General features: G+C 41.0%; 1 protein-coding gene across 1 annotated transcript in view; it reads left to right on the forward strand.

The window, feature by feature from the left end:
* Positions 1 to 18,899, forward strand: part of LOC132830765 (all-trans-retinol 13,14-reductase-like) — a 44,525-nt gene continuing 25,626 nt past the window's right edge. Inside the window, exons 1-3 of the mRNA XM_060848604.1 lie at positions 1 to 157; positions 7,744 to 7,926; positions 15,151 to 15,392. Coding sequence (XP_060704587.1) covers positions 1 to 157; positions 7,744 to 7,926; positions 15,151 to 15,392 — 582 coding nt within the window. The remainder of the gene's footprint in view (positions 158 to 7,743; positions 7,927 to 15,150; positions 15,393 to 18,899) is intronic.

The following is an 18,899-nucleotide window of genomic DNA, read 5'->3' on the forward strand; positions in this document are numbered from 1 at the left end:
ATGTTGCTGTTTCTGTTTCTCGTGTTTCTTTTACTTCTAGTTATTTCAGTCTATTTGTTTCTCACTACAAGTGCAAATCCTTTCGCTGTTGATGTCAGAAAACCCCCTCAACCTTTGGTAGTGGACAGAGCTGCCAGGAACAAAATCCTTAAGCAAGGTACGTCATTTAACTTTGATTAGTATCTTCCATATCCACAAGACCATGTAGGTTCATGACACAGAGTACAGAGCCTGAACAAAAATAATTTTGTGTTATAATTGTGGTCAAACTAAGACTGTATAACCTTTAAGAACATTAGGTAATTGATGGTTAAAACTATTTGGCTGATTGATTTGTTTCTCAATAGTTTTACTAACTTTGACTGATAAATATATGGAATACAAAGCTGGCTGTAACACACTAACAAGCGTAGACAGAATTTAACTACTTTCAATTCTCATTGACAAATATAGGTCACAATAATGTGAGAAGTGGCCATTACATTCTTGTTTCAGCTGTCTTTATGCTTCAGTTGTGACATGCATTGCCTGCTGTAGAACTGAGTCTAACTCGCTCTGAAACCGGGGAGTCCAGGGTTTGGGATTGGGATTGAGGCCTCAGACCTAATTCATTGATGGAATGTGAGTGTCTTTGGTGAGGTCAGCCCATTCCTAATTGCCCAAAGGGCAGCTAAGAGTCAACTGTGAATCTGCAGTCACATGGAAGCTAGACTATTTAAGGGCAAAAGATTCCTTCCTTAAGGGACACAAGTAAACCAGATGGGTTTTTTCTTGACAATCAACAGTGGTTTCACAATCATCATTAAAGACTTATTCAAGATTTCTTCTAATTGAATTACAAATTCCGCTACGTGTCATGGCAGGATTTGAACCTGGGTCTCCAGGACATTACCTGAGGCTCTTTTCAACTTCAATTTAGAATCCCTACAGTGCAGAAACAGGCCATTCAGCTCAACAAGTCCATACCAACCCTCCGAAGAGCAACCCACCCAGACCAGTTCCCCTACTGCATTACTCCACATTTACCCCTGATTAATGCACCTAACCTATACTTCCCTGAACACTATGGGCAATTTAGCATGGCCAATTCACCTAACTTCTACATCTTTGGATTGTGGGAGGAAACCCACACAGACACAGGGAGAATGTGCAAACTCCACACAGACAGACGCCCTAGGTGGCAATTGAACCCGGGTCCCTGGCACTGTGAGGCAGCAGTGCTAACCACTGAGTCAACCTGCCGCCCATGAATGGAAGGAATGCTACCACATTAATATTTAAGTAAACTTGCAATCGTTCTTTTGCCTTTGACTACAACTGCCAGTAATGTAAAGGCAGGCAGCAGTAAAAGTTGGAGACATGTCTCTGTTAGTTAGTGATGAAATTAGTAAAATGAATAGAGATGACCTAAATTCCACTATCTGCCATGGCAGGATTTGAACCTGGGTCTCCAGAATCTTATCTAAGTCTCTAGGTTAATAATACCACTAGGCTGCCACCTCCCTGATTAGGGGCCATTGATTAGAATGAACAATTCTGAGAAGAGAGAAAATGGGTCAACCTGGTGTTGAAAACTGTCAAGTGTGGTCTCGATGGAAAGACTGATATATCTACAGTGCTCACTAACTGAAGAATGTGTAAAGCTAGATAAGGAGGCTCATTTAATGAAGAACCAAGAGGATTAGGAATCATGTGCAAGGTCTCCATAATCTCTTTTCCATTATAGCCAAGTATAGCATGCTACAATCTCTTATTCTAATTCTCCTACTTGACAAGCTCCAAAAAAATGACTGGAGGATGGCCCGATGGATCGGGACCTCAGCAATGGCACATCATCCAGAGGGATTGATACGTCCAATCCAGGTTGTAGCTGTTTATTTTAACTTCTGTTTGCAAAAGTATGGCCTGGGGGTGTGTACCAAGAGGAAATGATAATTAACTGTGGACATGTCACATTCTCAGGAAGAATATGACATCCTGACTTTGTGCATCCCATCTTGCAGAGACTCCCACGGTCTGCCGTGGTCTGTGTTTAATTTTCTGTGTTTCCACTGCATTACCCCGCCTCTCTCTTTGCAGTTACAACTCTATGAAATCAAGTCACTGTGAAGTTTCTCTGTGGACTGAAAGAAACTGTTCCTTCTTGCACTGACTCTCAGTATATTTGTTGAGTCCTCCTTTCTGCCTTACTTCTGTGAATGTTTTCACTTCTGCTTTAGTTTTCGTAATGTGACTCATAGATTTCTACCTGTTCCTAACTGTGTACTCTATCTTGAGCCTTTTCCCTACAATTTCTTCAATTTCTGTGCTGTTTTAGCCATTCTTCAGATCACTGCTTAGGTCTCCCTCCAGGTCTATTGCTAGCCACACCCTGTCACTGCTGAGTTTCACTTTCCCCATCTCTGGGATGGCTATGTGGTTTATTGCCCCCATGTTTCACTTGGGTCTTTTTCCACTAGTTCTGTGGATCCAGTTATCATTGCCACTGTATAGCAATCTGAGAGCTACACTCCTGTGAGTGCATAATGACAGGCTAGATTGAACATTACTCAATACAGAGGGGTTCTGCAGACCAAGCATCCACTTCTATGAAGTCACTATATGGCATAGCTCAGTAAGTATACCCTGAATGAAAATGGAATCACTGCAGTGTGGAAAAGAGCCATTCAGCCCATCATGTCTGCACTCACCCTCCAAAGAGCATCCCACCCAGACCCAACACCCTACACCCAAAACCCCACATTTACTATGGATAACCCACCAAGTTGCACATCGCTGGCCACCAAGGGGCAATTTAGCATGGCCCTTGCTATCCAACCTGCACACCTTTGAGGTTGGGAAGAAACCAGAGGAGGAAACCCATTCAGACACAAGGAGAATATTGCAAATTCCACTCAGGCATTCACTCAATGTTGGAATCAAATCCAGGTCCCTGGCACTGTAAGGCAGCAGAGAAACCTTTGAGACACCATGTCACCCTAGAAACTAAGTACCAGGTCCTGATGAAGGACTTTTGTCCAAAACATTGATTTTCCTGCTCCTCGGATGCTGCCTGACCTGCTGTGCATTTCCTACACCACTCTAATCTAGACTCTGATTTCCAGCATCTGCAGTCCTCACTTTTGCCTGCCTGACAGGTTCTAGGTACAACCTAGGACTTTTAAAACTGACTTCCTGCCCACCGTTAAAATAATTAACACTACTTTGCAATTTTGAAATCAGACAAAGGTTAATGTTTATCTTTAGATTTTGGAATTTGACCTGCAGTAAAATTCACATACTGTACTCTCTCATCTCAAGTAGTAACAAATTAGATTAGACTTACAGTGTGGAAACAGGCCCTTTGGCCCAACAAGCCCACACCGACTCGCCGAAGCGCAACCCACCCATACCCCTACATTTACCCCTTACCTAACACTACGGGCAATTTAGCTTGACCAATTCACCTGACCCGCACATCTTTGTGACTGTGGGAGGAAACCGGAGCACCCGGAGGAAACCCACGCAGACACGGGGAGAACGTGCAAACTCCACACAGTCAGTCGCTTGAGTCGGGAATTGAACCCGGGTCTACAGGCGCTGTGAGGCAGCAGTGCTAACCACTGTGCCACCGTGCCGCCCACAAACGATAACTCACCCAGACCCAATCCCCAACCCTATATTTACTCCTGACTAATGCACATCCCTGAACACTATGGACCATTTAGCATGGCCAATCCACCCTAACCTGCCCATCTTTGGATTGTGGAATCCTTAATTAAAATTATGTTTCCTGATCCAGTCCTTTTTACCTATAAGATCATTCTGATTTATGTTAAAAATTCCATATGGCATTTATAAATTATTGAATTACAAAAGGAACTATGTCCCAATTTTCTCTCTTTATTTCCTGAAGATTTCCTATTGCTGTATAGCAGCAAGTCCAGAGATATGTATTTCTGCTTTGGATTGAAAGAGGTGGAGAAATGCTCTCAATCATGTTCCTCAATTCACGGACCCTAAGAGGGTTCAATTAGATCCTGAGACCAATTGGAATTGTGGCTGAGTGATACTGTTATGAACTAGAAATCTATCAGTCTGAACCAATGTTCCAGTATTGAGTTCAATTATTAAACTCCAATTATTTTGTAGTATTGTAGAGGTTAATTTTCTTTATAATTCTTTAATCTTCAGATTTTTTTCCTTGAAATGTGACTATTACTGCCAGCATTGACTGTCCATCCCTAATTGCCCTGGAGAAAGAGCTGGTTAGTCTGTGGAAAGCTGCCAGTTCAATGAAGTGCTCCAGCGGCAATTAATTAATAATATCGGAATTGAACAAGGCAGTGGCATATTTGTACAGTCATTGCGTTAGTAATCCAGAGAGACAGTCTAATGCCCTGGACACAAAGGACTGCGAATGCTGGAAATCTGCAGCTAAAACAGAAGTTGCTGGAGAAACTCAGCAGGTCTGGCAGAATCTGAAGAGAGAGAGGGCAGAGTTAACGTCTTGTGTCCAGTGACCTTTCTTCGGAAATAGGATAGGATCTGTATATAAATGCCGAAGGAGGGATGTATAAAGTTGGGAAGGAGTGAGCAAATAGGTAGAGACGGAGCCCAGAGAGAGTCAAAGATAGGCAGACAAAGGGGTAGATAATGATAAACCAGGGAGGAAGAGAAGCTGACAATGGAGACCATAAGTAGGTGAAAATGAGTTGGCTGTGCTGAAAGCATCCCATGTCATGACAGGGCCAGTGGTTGTGTATGGGGGGCAGGGGGTAGGGTTTGGGGTTGGGTAAATGACAATTTATTGGGCATGGGAGTTCAAATCCCACTGAGGCAAATGGTGAAATTTACACTCAATACAAGTCTGGAATTAAAAAGCCAGCCTGATGGAGATCACCGTTGATGGCCATTAAAAACCCATCCGATTCACGAATGGCCTGTCGGGTGGAAAATTTGTCAACCTAATCTGGTCTGGCCTACAGTAATTGTGGTCAAATCTTAACTGTACTCTGTGCAATGAGGAATGGGCAATAAACATTTACACAACCAACAACACCAACATCCCAAGATCAAATTTAAAGAAGCATAAACTACTATAGGACTGTCTTTAAAATTCAATTTTTAAAATATAAATCACATTGGAACATTCCCACCCTTCCTTGTTCAATACATCTGTGACTCCATACCCACAGCAAAGTGATCGCCGTCTGTTATGGTTCAGATAATATTCAGATATATCAGGAAAGTCCTGCTACAGGAAAGTCCAACACTGTGGCTAGACCTACATTAGTTGGACTGCAGCTATTCAGAAAGATAACTCACCATCACCTTCCCAGGGAACTTGGGATGAGCGGGAAATGCTGGTCTTGCCAGCAATGGTCACATCTCGGGAAAAAAATCTAAAACCTGAAGGAACTAAAAAGAAATAAATGTCGACAATCCAAAAAAAAATCTGGAGTTCAGAAGCGCAGATTGATTTTCAAAGGTCTATGGGGGATTTGGATATGACATTGTCACCCATTGAACTATTGGACAAATCTGCATCTTTATATACTTGTTATTAATTGGCAAAAATATCAAAACTTTTAAGGTCTTCTCAGTATCATTAAGGAAATTCTTAGTGCTGAATTGCTCATGAAAGAAGATCTCCTGAAGGTAAAGCTGATATATGATACTGAAACATCAGCAAGCTTCAAACATAATATAAATTACTTTGTGTTTAATTAAAAACCAATTTGCTGGGGTCCTGCTGAGGAACTCAAAGCCATATATCTCCTGGCTGTGACAGAGTTCATGCTAAATACATCTAATATTCAACTAATCTGTTTTTTGCGACTGCATCTGAATTAAATGCATCTGTTTACTCAGCAGAATGCTGCCATTGGAAAATTCCATTAAATGGTTAGAAATGGCATCTCTCGCGGGAGATCCAAGATGGCGGTGACTCAGCAAGTCTGAGTTTACAGAGCTCTTCCCAAAACCTGGGTAAAGTGAGTTACTCACCCCCACCACACTTACCAAACCACCCAAAAAAATTTTCTAACCTTAATTAGCTGCTTACTATTATATTTAAGCAGTTTAATATTAAGTGGATAATGAGTAAACCAAAGGGATCCCGCAGCTCTCAGAAAACAAAGACCCCTCCCCCACCCTCCTCTCCTCCTCCGGCTGCAGCTGATGTAAAAACAGGCCTTGAAGAGATGATTGCCAGGCTGGAAACGACACTCGTCAATTTCATCGCAGAATCCAGACAGAGATGGAACTCATTCGAAGAAAAGCTACAAAAGCACAGCCAGGCTATTGAGGAGCTACAGGGCCGAGTGAAGGGGGCGGAGCTAAAGGCCACGACCTCCGAGGCTGCAGCACAAACAGTTGCAGAACAGGTGCGAGCTCTGGAGCAGAGAGTCCGGGCCTTTGAAATCTACATGGATGACCTGGATAATAGAAATCGGAGAAAGAATATCCGTCTTCTGGGCCTCCCTGAACAAGAAGAGAAGGGACAGTTAGCAGTATTTCTGGAGCGATGGCTGCCCCAGCTTTTAAACCTGGGGGCTGAAACTGACCGGGTAAGGGTGGAGTGGGCCTACCGGGTCGCAGCACGCGGATCTGGCCCAAACCAGCGCCCACGCCCGGTCCTGTTCCGGCTGCAGAGTTATAGGGAGAGGCAGATACTCCTGGATGCCTCCAGAAATCTTGGAAAGGATCCTAAAGCCATGATCCATGAAGGATCCAAGATTATGTTATTTCAGGACTTCTCCCCGGCTTTGGCACGAAGGAGGAAGGCGTTTGATGAGGTGAAGAAATGTCTAAGGAACTTAAATATTCAATACACCTTACGCTACCCAGCGACGTTATGCTTTAACCACGAAGGATCCGAGTATAATTTTAGATCACCAGAAGAGGCTAAGGAACTTTTAGACTCGTTTAAATAAATCGTAAGAGACAATTTATGTTGGCTTGCCTCTTCCACACTCCATGGGGAGAAGTGGATACTTTACTCTACTTTACTTTTGCTTCTGGGAGCAGGGTTGTCTTCCCTTGCTATTTTATGTTATTACACTTAACTGTAATTTGTTGGAGTTGTAATTTTATAGTTATGTGTGTTTGTACGTGGCATTGATGCTATCAGATATACTCAGGTATGGGTGGGGAGGGGTGGGGGTGGGGCGCTCACTGTTAACTCTAGCTCGGTATTATATCTAAATCCTATTAAGGAGCGCCCGGGTCAAGGGTGGGACACTGTTTGGGAGAGGATATGGTGGACCTTTAGAAAGGAAGTAAGGCCCCCTGAGAACAAGGGGGAGGATCTCCATTCAAACATTTTTTTTTGTTCTTATTGTTTGGAAATAGTTTCCTTTTTATTATACAGTTATGAGTGTATTAGAGAACATTTTCTCTTGTTTGAAGGATGTAAGTGACTCAACTATACACTCTGGATAATTGTGGATTAGATTAGTAGTTAACTGAGTTTCATTGTTTTTCTTTCTTCTTTAGTATCATTCCTTTGAATTTTGATGATTATATATTTAAGATCTATTTTTATATTAATGTTTGTGCTTGAAAGTTCTGTTTATTTTTGTAAATCTGTCAAAATATTAAATTTCTAATAAAAATATCTTTAAAAAAAAAGAAATGGCATCTCTCAACTTAGAAATCTTCAGGAAGGGCCTGTACATTTGCTTGTTTTAATCCAATATAAAATGTGTGCAGCAAATATTGTCACAAGTACTACAGCAGTACCTTTGCCTGTCTTTCCAGGTTTTTCCACAGGCAAAGTGCCCGATCATCTTGATGCCATTGTGATTGGCAGTGGAATTGGAGGACTGACAGTGGCTGCAGTTCTGGCCAAAGCAGGCAAGCGTGTTCTAGTGTTGGAGCAACATGACCAGGCTGGAGGCTGTTGTCATACCTTCAGTGAAAAAGGATTTGAGTTTGATGTTGGTAAGACATTTCTAAAATAGTGTATTCTCTGAATCCAATGTGGTAGAGTCAACACAGTCCCAGAGGGCCACTCTCACATAAGAGAGAGAGAGAGAGAGAGAGAGAGAGACAACTGTTGGTGGTTTAAGTTGACCTTTTACCATGCCCCAGGTAAAGGTCAATGTTAAGAAGGCAAGGCCTTCAGTGTGATCTCAACCAGTGCTATTGGTGTTACCCAGCCACGCAACCAACTGAGCGAACTGACCTGCTATCTCTGGTAACTTCATGATCTTTCATTATAGTCATGGAATTAGATGAGCTCTTAATAACGTAAGCTAATTCCTTATGAAAATAGTTTAGACACACTACCTCTTGACCTCCATCCATTGTTACCTTGTTTCATTCAGTTAAAGTCAAATATCTCATGACACCGGGTTATAGTCCAACAGATTTATTTGAAACCATAAGTTTTCAGAGCATGAGGAAGGAGGTGGAGCTCCAAAAGTTTGTGGTTTCAAATGAACCAGTTGGACTACAACCTGGTGTCATGTGATTTTTGGCTTTGTCCCACCCCAGTCCAAAAACAACACAGCCACATCATTTACTTGAAGATTAACCTCCGTCCTTTCAATGAATCAGTTATCTTCTTTGATCTGATTGTTAATCTTATTCCTATTGTGTGAAGCAGCAATGACTAAGAATAAGTTCTTATAATTAGATTCTCTATAGTGTGGGAACAGGCCCTTCGGCCCAATGAGTCCACACTGACCTGCCAAAGCGCAACCCACACATACCCCTACATTTACCCCTTACCTAACACTATGGGCAACTTAGCATGGCCAATTCACCTGACCTGCACATCTTTGGACTGTGGGAGGAAACCGGAGCACCCGGAGGAAACCCACACAGACACAGGGCGAACGTTCAAACTCCACACAGTCAGTTGCCTGAGGCGGGAATTGAACCCAGTTCTCTGGCGCTGTGAGGCAACAGTGCTAACCACTGTGCCACCATGCCACCCACAACGTACTAAAGCATTCCACAGACTGCACAATAAAAGGAGCAGACAAGAAGTAGAAGGGAAAGAAAAGATTGCGAACATCATTGAGAAGATTGCTGCTGAGGCCATTTTAATAGGATGGGCAAGTGCTTCAGTAAAATGTTCAGAAGAGCACTGTCATGATACTATGGCTTTAAGATGTGAATTGTATATTAGAGACCCTTCGGTCCATGCCGACCAGATATCCTAAATCTGGCCTCATCCCATTTGCCAGCATTTGACCCAGATCTAGAGAGATATGCCCATCCAGTTGCCTTTTAAGTGTTGTAATTTCACCAGCCTCCACCACTTCCTTTGGCAGCTCATTCCATACACGTACCACTCTCTGTGTGAAAAAGTTGCTCCTTAGGTCACTTTTAAATCTTTTCCCTCTAGTTTTGGACTCCCCTACCCTCCAAAAAAAAACCTTGGCTACATACCTTATCCTTGCCCCTCGAGATTTTATAAACCTTTATAGGGTCACCCCTCAGCCTCCGGCACTAAAGGGAAATCAGCCTCAGCCTTTTCAGCCTCTCCCTAGAGCTTAAACGCTCCAGCCCTGACAACATCCTTGGAAATCTTTTCTGCACCTTTTTAAGTTGAACAACATCCTTCCTACAGCAGGGACAGCAGAATTGATTGAGTACTGCAAAAGTGACCTAACTAATTTCCTGTATAGCTGTAACATAACATTCCCAAATGGTAATGTCAAGATCTCCCAGAGGCAGGATTTTTAATTTCAGTTTTTCAGGAGCAGTTGCGGGGGTCTTGAAGCTGGATTTGGAAGCTGCAGTATATCTCTTCCTGCTTCTTTCTCTCTCTCTCTCTCTCTCTCTCTCTCTCTCTCTCTCTCTCTCCCCAAGAGCCCTGTCTTGATGTTTTTTCCTCCTGGACTGGGGAATTGCCGACAAGACTATCTAGTTTACTGAATTTGCCTTTGCCAAGGGTGTGTTTATGGGATGTTACTACATTGAAACAGTTAATTAGTAATAGTTAATATGCCTACATTTTAACATCATTTTGACAGTTTAGTCAATTCTTTTCTTTTTAATCTTAATCTTGTCTATATTTTAACTGTAGTATAAAAATAAATGATGTTTTGCTTAACAATGAGTAGTTTGACCAATCGAATTGCAACTGGAACACAACATCTTACATTTAACATTAAATTAAGAAAAAGTTAGGGTCCAGACTATCTTCTGAATATATCTGGAGGGTATTTGGTCTGGTCCATAGCAGTAGGATCAAGACAACTGAAGTCTCTACCTCTAAAACATGGGATACGGATGTACAGAAGATCAAGCTCCAAGAACAACAGACCTGGAGATTAAGGGTGGAGGTGGCTGCAGTGATAGAAATATTCAGGATCATTAAGGGATTTGTAAACCAGAATAAATAATTTGAAATCAGTGTGTCACAGAACAGAAGCACACGTCTAGGATGCAGGTGGCAAGGGCTTGTGTAGGACTGGCAGTGAAAGTACTGAAGGCCTTGAGATAAAGATTTGTATAACAGTTCATAGTGATGGATGGTGTCTGTGAATGGATGAACAAAATAACCAAGGAGGAACCAAATGGCATTTGGACTTCAGGACAGCTGGCCCATCCTCCTGAAGGCTTGCATCTATTTAATATCTTATCTTCTTTCTGAAGTAGTAAATTTTGTTTGTGATTGTGGCAAGTGAGATAGTTCAAAGACATTTCTTCCAATTTTTTCCACAATAGGCCACACTATGAAATTTTTGTCCAACACTCTAGTATATCCAGGAGACCTTAGAATATCCACTGAAGATTGTTAAATCTGTAGGGTTCTAGTTTGCACGCAGTAATTTGCTGATTTTAGGTGGTTCGAATCAGCCCCAGATCCCTGGTTCTAGACACTGGACGTATTTAGAGAATGTGAAATGAAGACAGCAGTAACCAAGTGTTTCGGGGCGGAAGAATCTCTGCATTTATTTGCAATGCAAAAAGTAAGTATAACACAAGAAATAAAGGCGAATGTAATAAACAATGAAATTAACACAATTATACAGAGATCAGTAATACTATTACATATACTATTTACTAGATAAAACACTATTAGAAATTAAAACAAGGGTTTTAATCACAGAAACTTTAATCAGGCTTCCTACCTTTGGGGTCCCATGCACTGTCACCATCCCCCTTCCACTCCCTGCTGGCTAGATTGGAGACTTTGAGTTCTTGGGTGTTTAAGCTCACCATGGAGGAAAACGCGGCATGGAAGTATTGCTGGCTGTTCCTGCTTGCCGTACCCAGGACCTGGATGAGGACTTCGGGCTGAAAGGCCTTCAGTCAGAGTTGAGTCGACTGATGCGATGGGATGGGTAGTGGATCTGTCGAGTAAGTTCTTGGTTTTCCTTATTTTCTGCTGGTTTTGCAGGCCCAATGTTTACCTCAGGATGTGTCTGATGCTTATGGTGTCGTTTGGGTAAGTGGTTTTCGGAGTTTGTTGTTTCTTAGATGTGCTGGTCGTGATCTTTTGCCGTGGGTTCCCCTGGTTCACAATAGGCCTGTGTCAATCTCCCAGATCTCCCTTCTGGAGGTAGCTCTGGGAAATAGCCATTGGTGTCAGCTGTTGGAATTCTTCTCCTGGCGATAGTTCTTTGGAACACTCCTCCAGAAAAAGCTCTTGGGATCTCTCCTGGGGATTGCCCTCGGGATAGCTGCATGGGATCTCTCCTAGAGGTAGCTCTGGGGATTGCTGCCTCAGGTAAGACCGGGCCTTGCAATTACACTGATTGTAGGCCTCTGACCTTTGCGCCAAATCTATTCTTGTCATTGTGTTACTGGTGTTCTTTTTGAAATCAATTGGTTTCCTGATCATAAAGCATGTGTACAAAAGGATTTTTATTGAAGATGTACGTTTGGTATCTCTGTAGGCCCCAAACCTGTTGTGTCAGTCATTCACTGTCACCATCTGTTTTCGATGAGACCTTAAAGGAGATTTTGTCCTTAACAAAAAGGGATGTAATCAGGCTGCTCAAGTCTAAGCTGCTGATAAAGCTGCCTTTCCAAATGAAATTCTGCTCACTATTTACAACTGTAAGCTTAACCTGAGGCTGTACATAAAATCTCTCCAGAGTTTGCTGTCATCTCTTGCATTAGTACTGCAGTACTATTTACCCAGCTGAGTATTAACCCTGTACTCTAAATGGCCTGCTCGCAGACAGAGTGATGCTTTCAGTCCTAATGTCAGTAAAGGATCTCAATGTCCAAGTAGCAATCATATAGAATGAAGAATGTTATGTTACACCTCCTTTACAGTCAATTGTTTAAATATTGCCTGTCTTGACAGATTGTGAAGGAAGATAGTTATATGCCATTATATAAACTAGAGACCACGCTTTATTTTCTGAAGAAAGTTATTGTGAACAAAACGTCCACAAATTGAGCATTTTCCTGACATAACACTGGTTGGATGATTACCATAGCAAATCTACCCCACTGTCCTGTATATTTTCTCAATTTTAAGTTAACACTGCCAATAAAGGCCTTCTCTAGGCTGAGGAAACTCTCTCTTTTCAAATGATCAATGTACTGAAGCAGCATGAGAATAAACAATTTAACCATGTATTATTTGCAGCTAAAATACATATCTTCAAGCCATTTAAAAACCAAAATGAACAAAAAACCTAATCGAAAGAGATTGTGCCAAATCCCTATCCTATATGTCTATCTCTTTAACAATGGGGTGTCATGGGTTTTGGGGGTTTTCAACAAAGATGATCAAAATTGTGAAGGCTTTCAAGATTTTGATGGAATAAATAAGAAGGCGTTCTTTCCAATGTCAGTCAAAACTGGAGCACAAAGATTTGGGAAAAGAGCCAGAAGTGAGATAGAAGGTAAAAGCAGGGACAGGAGGAGGTCATTCAGCTCATCGAGACTGCTTCACACCCAACATGGTTATAGCTGTTATAGACCAGGCCAGAACACCCAGATAGCCTAGACCTTAAGTTATATATTGTTTAAAATATAAGTGTAAGGCTCCTGTGTTCCAGATATAATCCAATTAGTCCACCACTAAGCTTTAACCAAAATACACTTTATTCCTGCAACACTGTTAAAACAGAGCAAAAAGGAGAATCAGCATAACTGTACTCTATTTAAATACTGAACAAGGTTGTGTATTTTTAACCGCTAATCAACAACTGTTCGAATCCAGGCGGCATCCCATAAACACATCCTTGGCAACGGCAGTTCCGCTGCTATGCCTGAAAATAATCTGGTAACCCTTTGGGTAATGATTGTAACAAGGTCAGCCAGGTGGATCCCATAGAATTGTACCTGGTCCAATCAGGGAGTCCTGGCTGACAGATAAAAACAGGAGTGTCAGACATCCTGTTCATGCTGACAGCTGGCTCTCAGGGAGCTGGATCAGTGTCAAGGACTCTGCACATGTAAGTAAAGGGTGACTTGGTGATAGGATACCAGTCTCTGTGGAGTTATTTCACTTTGCTTCAATCCTTCTAGGCTAGTACATCTTTTCTTAGTTAAGGAGGCAAAAGTTATACCTGTAATCTAGGTATGGTCTCACCAAGCCATGTTCAGCTGCAGGAGGGTATCCTTGTTCCTGTACTCCAACTCTCCTTCATTGAAGGCCAACATACTATTTGCCTTCCTGTTTGCTACTCATGTATGTTTGCTTTCAATGATTGGGACACCCAGATGCCTTTCTTCCTCAACATTTCCCAATCTATCACCATTTAAATAATACTCTGCCATTCTGTTTTTCCTACCAACATTGATAACTTCATGCTTTTCCACGTTACACTGCCCCTGTAATGCATTTGTCTACTCATTCAACTTGCCTAAATCACCTTGAAATCTCTTCACTTCCTCCTCACCACTCTCAATCTGATCTAGGTTTGTGCCATCAGCAAAGTTGGAAATATTATATTGGATTCCCTCATCCAAGTTGTTGATTTACATTGTGATTAGCTGACGCCACTGTGCTATCTCATTATTTTTTCTTCTAAGTGGGCCATGACATGTGCATAGCAGGGAATTCTAGACCTACATGTGATCCATGTCAACACAGCAATCATCATGTGTGGATTAATCTACCACAGTATTATTGCACTGTGGTTTTCCCAGTCTAAATGTAGATTAACATCATCCCTAAGTAATGGATCATCCCTATGGCCTGCATCTATAATTTCCTGTTTAATGCCATCTACTAATCATCAGCGGCAGTATAGACAACTCGCACAAATGCTTTCCGCCCTTGTTCATTCTTAATTCCATACAAGCTGAATTTTCATCTAGATCTTCTGAGCCAATGTCTTTCCTCATGGCTTCACTCATTTCCCACTTTACAATTAATACCATCCCACCTCCTTTTCATTTATGTCAATCCTTCCTTTGTATTGAATAACCTTGTAATTTTACTTTCCAAACTTGGTCACCTTGTAGCCATGTTTCCATAACCATAATGATATTGTACCCATTCATAACTATTTGCAGTGACATTTCCTCAATCTATTGCAAATGTTCCAAACATTCAGATATATTAGCTTAATATTTATCTTAAGATTTGTTGTCTGTCATCAGCTCACCCATGTTTCACCTGCCTTCTAAATTTACTTTCTACTTTTCATATTCGTTTGACTCTTATTTCTCCACTCAGGTTCCCACCCCTTGCTTTTCTTGCTTCAAGCCTCCAGCATTCTCAAATCGCCCTGTGAGAATATTTATTCTGGAAGATGAAGCCTTTTTTTTAATGTAGAAAAGCACATAGAATACAAGACAAGGAGGTGATGTTAAACTTGTATCAGACTCTCATTAGAACTCAGCTGGAATATTGTGCACAGTTGTGGGTGGCACCTTATGGGGTGGATGTGAACGCACTGGACAGAATACAAAAGCAATTTACAGTAATAATTCTAAGAACAATAAAGTTCTGTTTTGAGAATAGATTGAGAAAGTTGAGACAGTTCTCCTTGGACAGAAGGACGTTAACAAAATATTTGATGGAGTAAGTCATGAGTGGGTTGGATGGAGTATATCGGGAGAAAGTGTTTCCATTGGTAAAAGGGACAAAAACAAGATGGCTGGACGAGCATTGTAATTTTCAAATTCTGTCGATGGCTGTTCCAATCCTTGGTGCGTCCAAAGATTCAAACTCTCTGACCTTTATGGTAAATATCAGATATCATTTCTATTGATGCAAATCTCTTGTGTTTTCAGGTATTCATTATGTAGGGCAAATGCATGAATGTGGACTCCTGAGAGTAATTATGGACCAAATCACTGAAGGACAACTGGAATGGATTCAAATGGACAATCAATATGATACTATCATCCTGGGTAAAAATGAGAACTTTCGTAAGTACGAGCTCCACAGAGGGAAACAAGAGTTTATTGATGCATTAAAGAGGCAGTTTCCTCAGGAGGAACAAGCGATAGACCAATTTATGAAACTTGTGAAGGTAATGTTGTGACATATTCATTAATTTTGTATCACTAAAACATTGATGATAAAACCATAGGAAATAGGTACAGGAGTGGGCTATTGAGCCCCTGAAGTCTGCTCCACCATTCAACAGGATCATGGCTGATCTGACATTCCTTGCATCCACATTCCTATATTAGCAATTTGTGAGAAGTTTTGTAGCTCAGGTTGGTGATAAATATGTAATTTAGCTCACTGAGCTGGAAGGTTTGTTTTCAGAAGTTTCATCACTATACTAGGTAACATCATTAATGAGAGTCTGGTGGTTCAAATAGAGAGGCGGAACCTACCACCAGCCCTTCACTGGAGACTCTCACTGATGATGTCAGCTTGTATGGTGACAAAACGTCTGGAAACAAATCTTTCAGCTCAGCGAGCTAACTTAAGTATTTACTTTCCTATATTTTCCTCATCACCCTTGACCAACCGATGAACAATCTCTCTACCTGATCCTTAAATATACAGACATTGTCCTTAAGAACACTGAGATTTAATTAGTATGAAAATATACAGCCTCGTCAGAGTTTTTATTTACACATTTCTGGACTGTTTCTCTCACACAAAGTTTATTTAATCATGTCAACATCATTGATTTTTTGGTGATAACACATATCGTATGTATAATTCATTTAAGTTTAAGTTGTTGGAGTCTGGGAAAGTTCAGTTGAAAAAATGCTAGAACTTAATTCTTTAAATAACTTTAAAAATAAATTATCTGAAGATAAGAAACTTAAATGGTAATGGACAAAAATGTAGGAAAATTGGTCTAAGCATGATTAGTCTTTCAAAAGGCCAGCACAGGTACATTTGGCTAAGTGGCCTCCTCTGCACTGGAGGATACTGTGATTCTGAGTGGATTTAATTTACAGCACATCCTGAAGTAATCTTATTTCCTGAGGGATTGAATATTAGCATAATATTGACCTTAGAATTAGCATAATATCTATTTCTCATTAATGTAATCTAAACAAAAGCACAAAATCTAAATAATGTGAATATTTACTGCCTGTTTTGTTACTTGTATTCTATTCTAAGATTATTTTGTCTCAAAAACAGTTAGCAAAAAAGCAAAATATTCTGAGCCTGACCTAGTAGTCTTCCCTCCGGTAGCCCATCAATGCCATCTGGTGGCCACTTACTGTGCTTCAGAGTTTTCTGAACTGAAAAATTGGAGCATTTTTTTGAATAGTTCAGAATATGATATTAAATTTAAAATGCAGATGAAATGAAATGACTAAGTGCATAAGTATTAACATACCAAAATAGTTTGGCAGAATATTACTATTTAAGCTATTTCAAAATATTTGTACTGTTTGTAGCATACAGAGTTTTATACATCAATAAACTCCTTAAACATCATGATGCAGGTGAGAGAATAAAATTGAGTGTTCCTTGAAATTAAAATGAAGGGAAACCTGCTATCTGAATTCGTGTTGCTGTAATTCACAATTTGGTGCCCAACACTGATTTTTGATGAATGTCAGCAAAGGCTATTTGGGAGTATGCAAAACTGAAATTTATCTCTTTGCATTTTAGTATGGTTTACTGCAAGCTTAGGCTCTTTGCATTCTGAGTGAAATACATGGGCTCGCCTGTGTGTTTTGAGTTAACCATTACCTTTTAAAACTGCAATACATAGGTGAAAGGAAGTTACCCAGAGTTCCCAGGAAACTAGGCAGAATGCTTGGGGGAGAACCTTCCAGAGTCTGATGTTAATTTTTGAGTCTGTGATGAGAAGTTGTTTGGGAGAGAAACATGTATCAAACAACGAGAAAACTTGTGCTAAGCAGCATTCCTAAGAAAATAAGTTTAAAGTAGTGAAATTATTTTAGAATAAGAAGTTATTATTTTTCCCAGACTGGAGTGTTGGGATGCTGGAGTGATGGAAAAGAAGTGAAGTGCTTGATTTCTTAAAACAAAATACAGGTTTTGATGCTCCATCAAGAGTAATATGGCAATGGATGGAAGAAAGCGAAGTCTGGAGATAATAATAATAACTAAAAAAAGGAGTTGCCTACAGTTCCTGCAGATGAGATGTAATTTTAATTTCTTCAAGTATTAAAATTTGGGAATGAGCTGAACTGGACCTTCCTAGAGATACCAAATGCTCTCAGAATTTTGGTTTGCAGGAACAAGGGGGCCTGGATGGGTATGTGCACTGATCATTGAAAATGTTAGGACAATTAGAGAGCAGTAAATGAAGCATCCACAGTGAAATAATTCCAAAGGCCAGTATCTGGCACCAAGTCACCCTTGATTTACACGTGGAGAGTTCTGGGCACTGAACCATATCCCTCAGAGGCAGCTTGCAGAGTGAACAGAACCTCTGACATGCTATTTATATCTGTCAGCCAGGGCTCCCTGATTCAACCAGATTAACAGCCCAATCTGGGAACTCATATTCTATGAGGCCCACCTGGCAGACCTCATTACAATTACCGCACACGGTTTTATGAATAGGGACATGGAGTATAAGAGTAAAGAGATGGTACAAAACTTGAGTAAGTCACTTGTTGAAACCTCAGCTAGGCAATTCTATACAGTTTTGAGCATTTCATTCTAGGAAGAATGCAATAGAGAGAGTGCAGAAACAGTTTGCAAGAATGGTTCCAGGGATGAGGAACTTCCTTTATAAAGATAGATTGAAGAAGTTGGGACTGTTGTCCTTGGAGGGAAGATGACAAAGACAGAGTTCTGATTGAGGTTTACAAAATCATGATCATGTTGGACAAATTAGATGGGAAGAAACCATGTCCACTCATAAAAAGGACAAAAACAAAAGAACACAGGTTTAGAGTGATGTGCTAAAGGAGCAAGAATGAAGAGAGGAAAAGCTTTTTCAGTTAACAATTAGTTAGGGCGTGGAATGCATTGTCTGAAAGTATGGTGGAGTAGACAAGCAGGAGGCTGGAAGCCAGGTAGCATCGGGAGGTGGAGAAGTCAAAGGTTCGGGTATAACCCTTCTTCAGGACTCAGGTTTAGTTGAAGCATTCAAGCAGCCATTGAATTATTATTCTGGTAGAAATAATATGCAAGGGTGTGGGCAAGAAACAAGACATTGGCCCTCGGTAATCATACTCATTTAACAGCCAATACAGGCACAATGGGCCAAATGGCCTCCACTGCCTCATAATTCAACTGCACTTCTGCAGCACTGTTTGTGACTTGTACCATTCTCCCTCCACTCTGTCTGTTGGTCCCTGTTAGGACATTATACATTTTGATCAGATCTCCTCTCAACCTTCTAAACGCTAATGAATACAGGGCCACACACTTCCCATTTCATCCCATTCTCAGGATGGCAATGCATTGGTTCTTGCACCATCTTCTCAACTAGGACCAGCTAGTGGCACTGCCATAGGCACTGTCACATCCTGAAGGACTGGAGCTTCTGCAGTCAAATAAAAATCATTGATTGCTTGATTTATCTGAGGTTCATCTAAGTAGCCTTCCACCTCCCTCTCCATTACCACTGAGAAATATC

The sequence above is a fragment of the Hemiscyllium ocellatum genome, chromosome 32 (genome assembly GCF_020745735.1).
Source record: "Hemiscyllium ocellatum isolate sHemOce1 chromosome 32, sHemOce1.pat.X.cur, whole genome shotgun sequence".
In the NCBI taxonomy this organism is placed as follows: Eukaryota; Metazoa; Chordata; class Chondrichthyes; order Orectolobiformes; family Hemiscylliidae; genus Hemiscyllium; species Hemiscyllium ocellatum.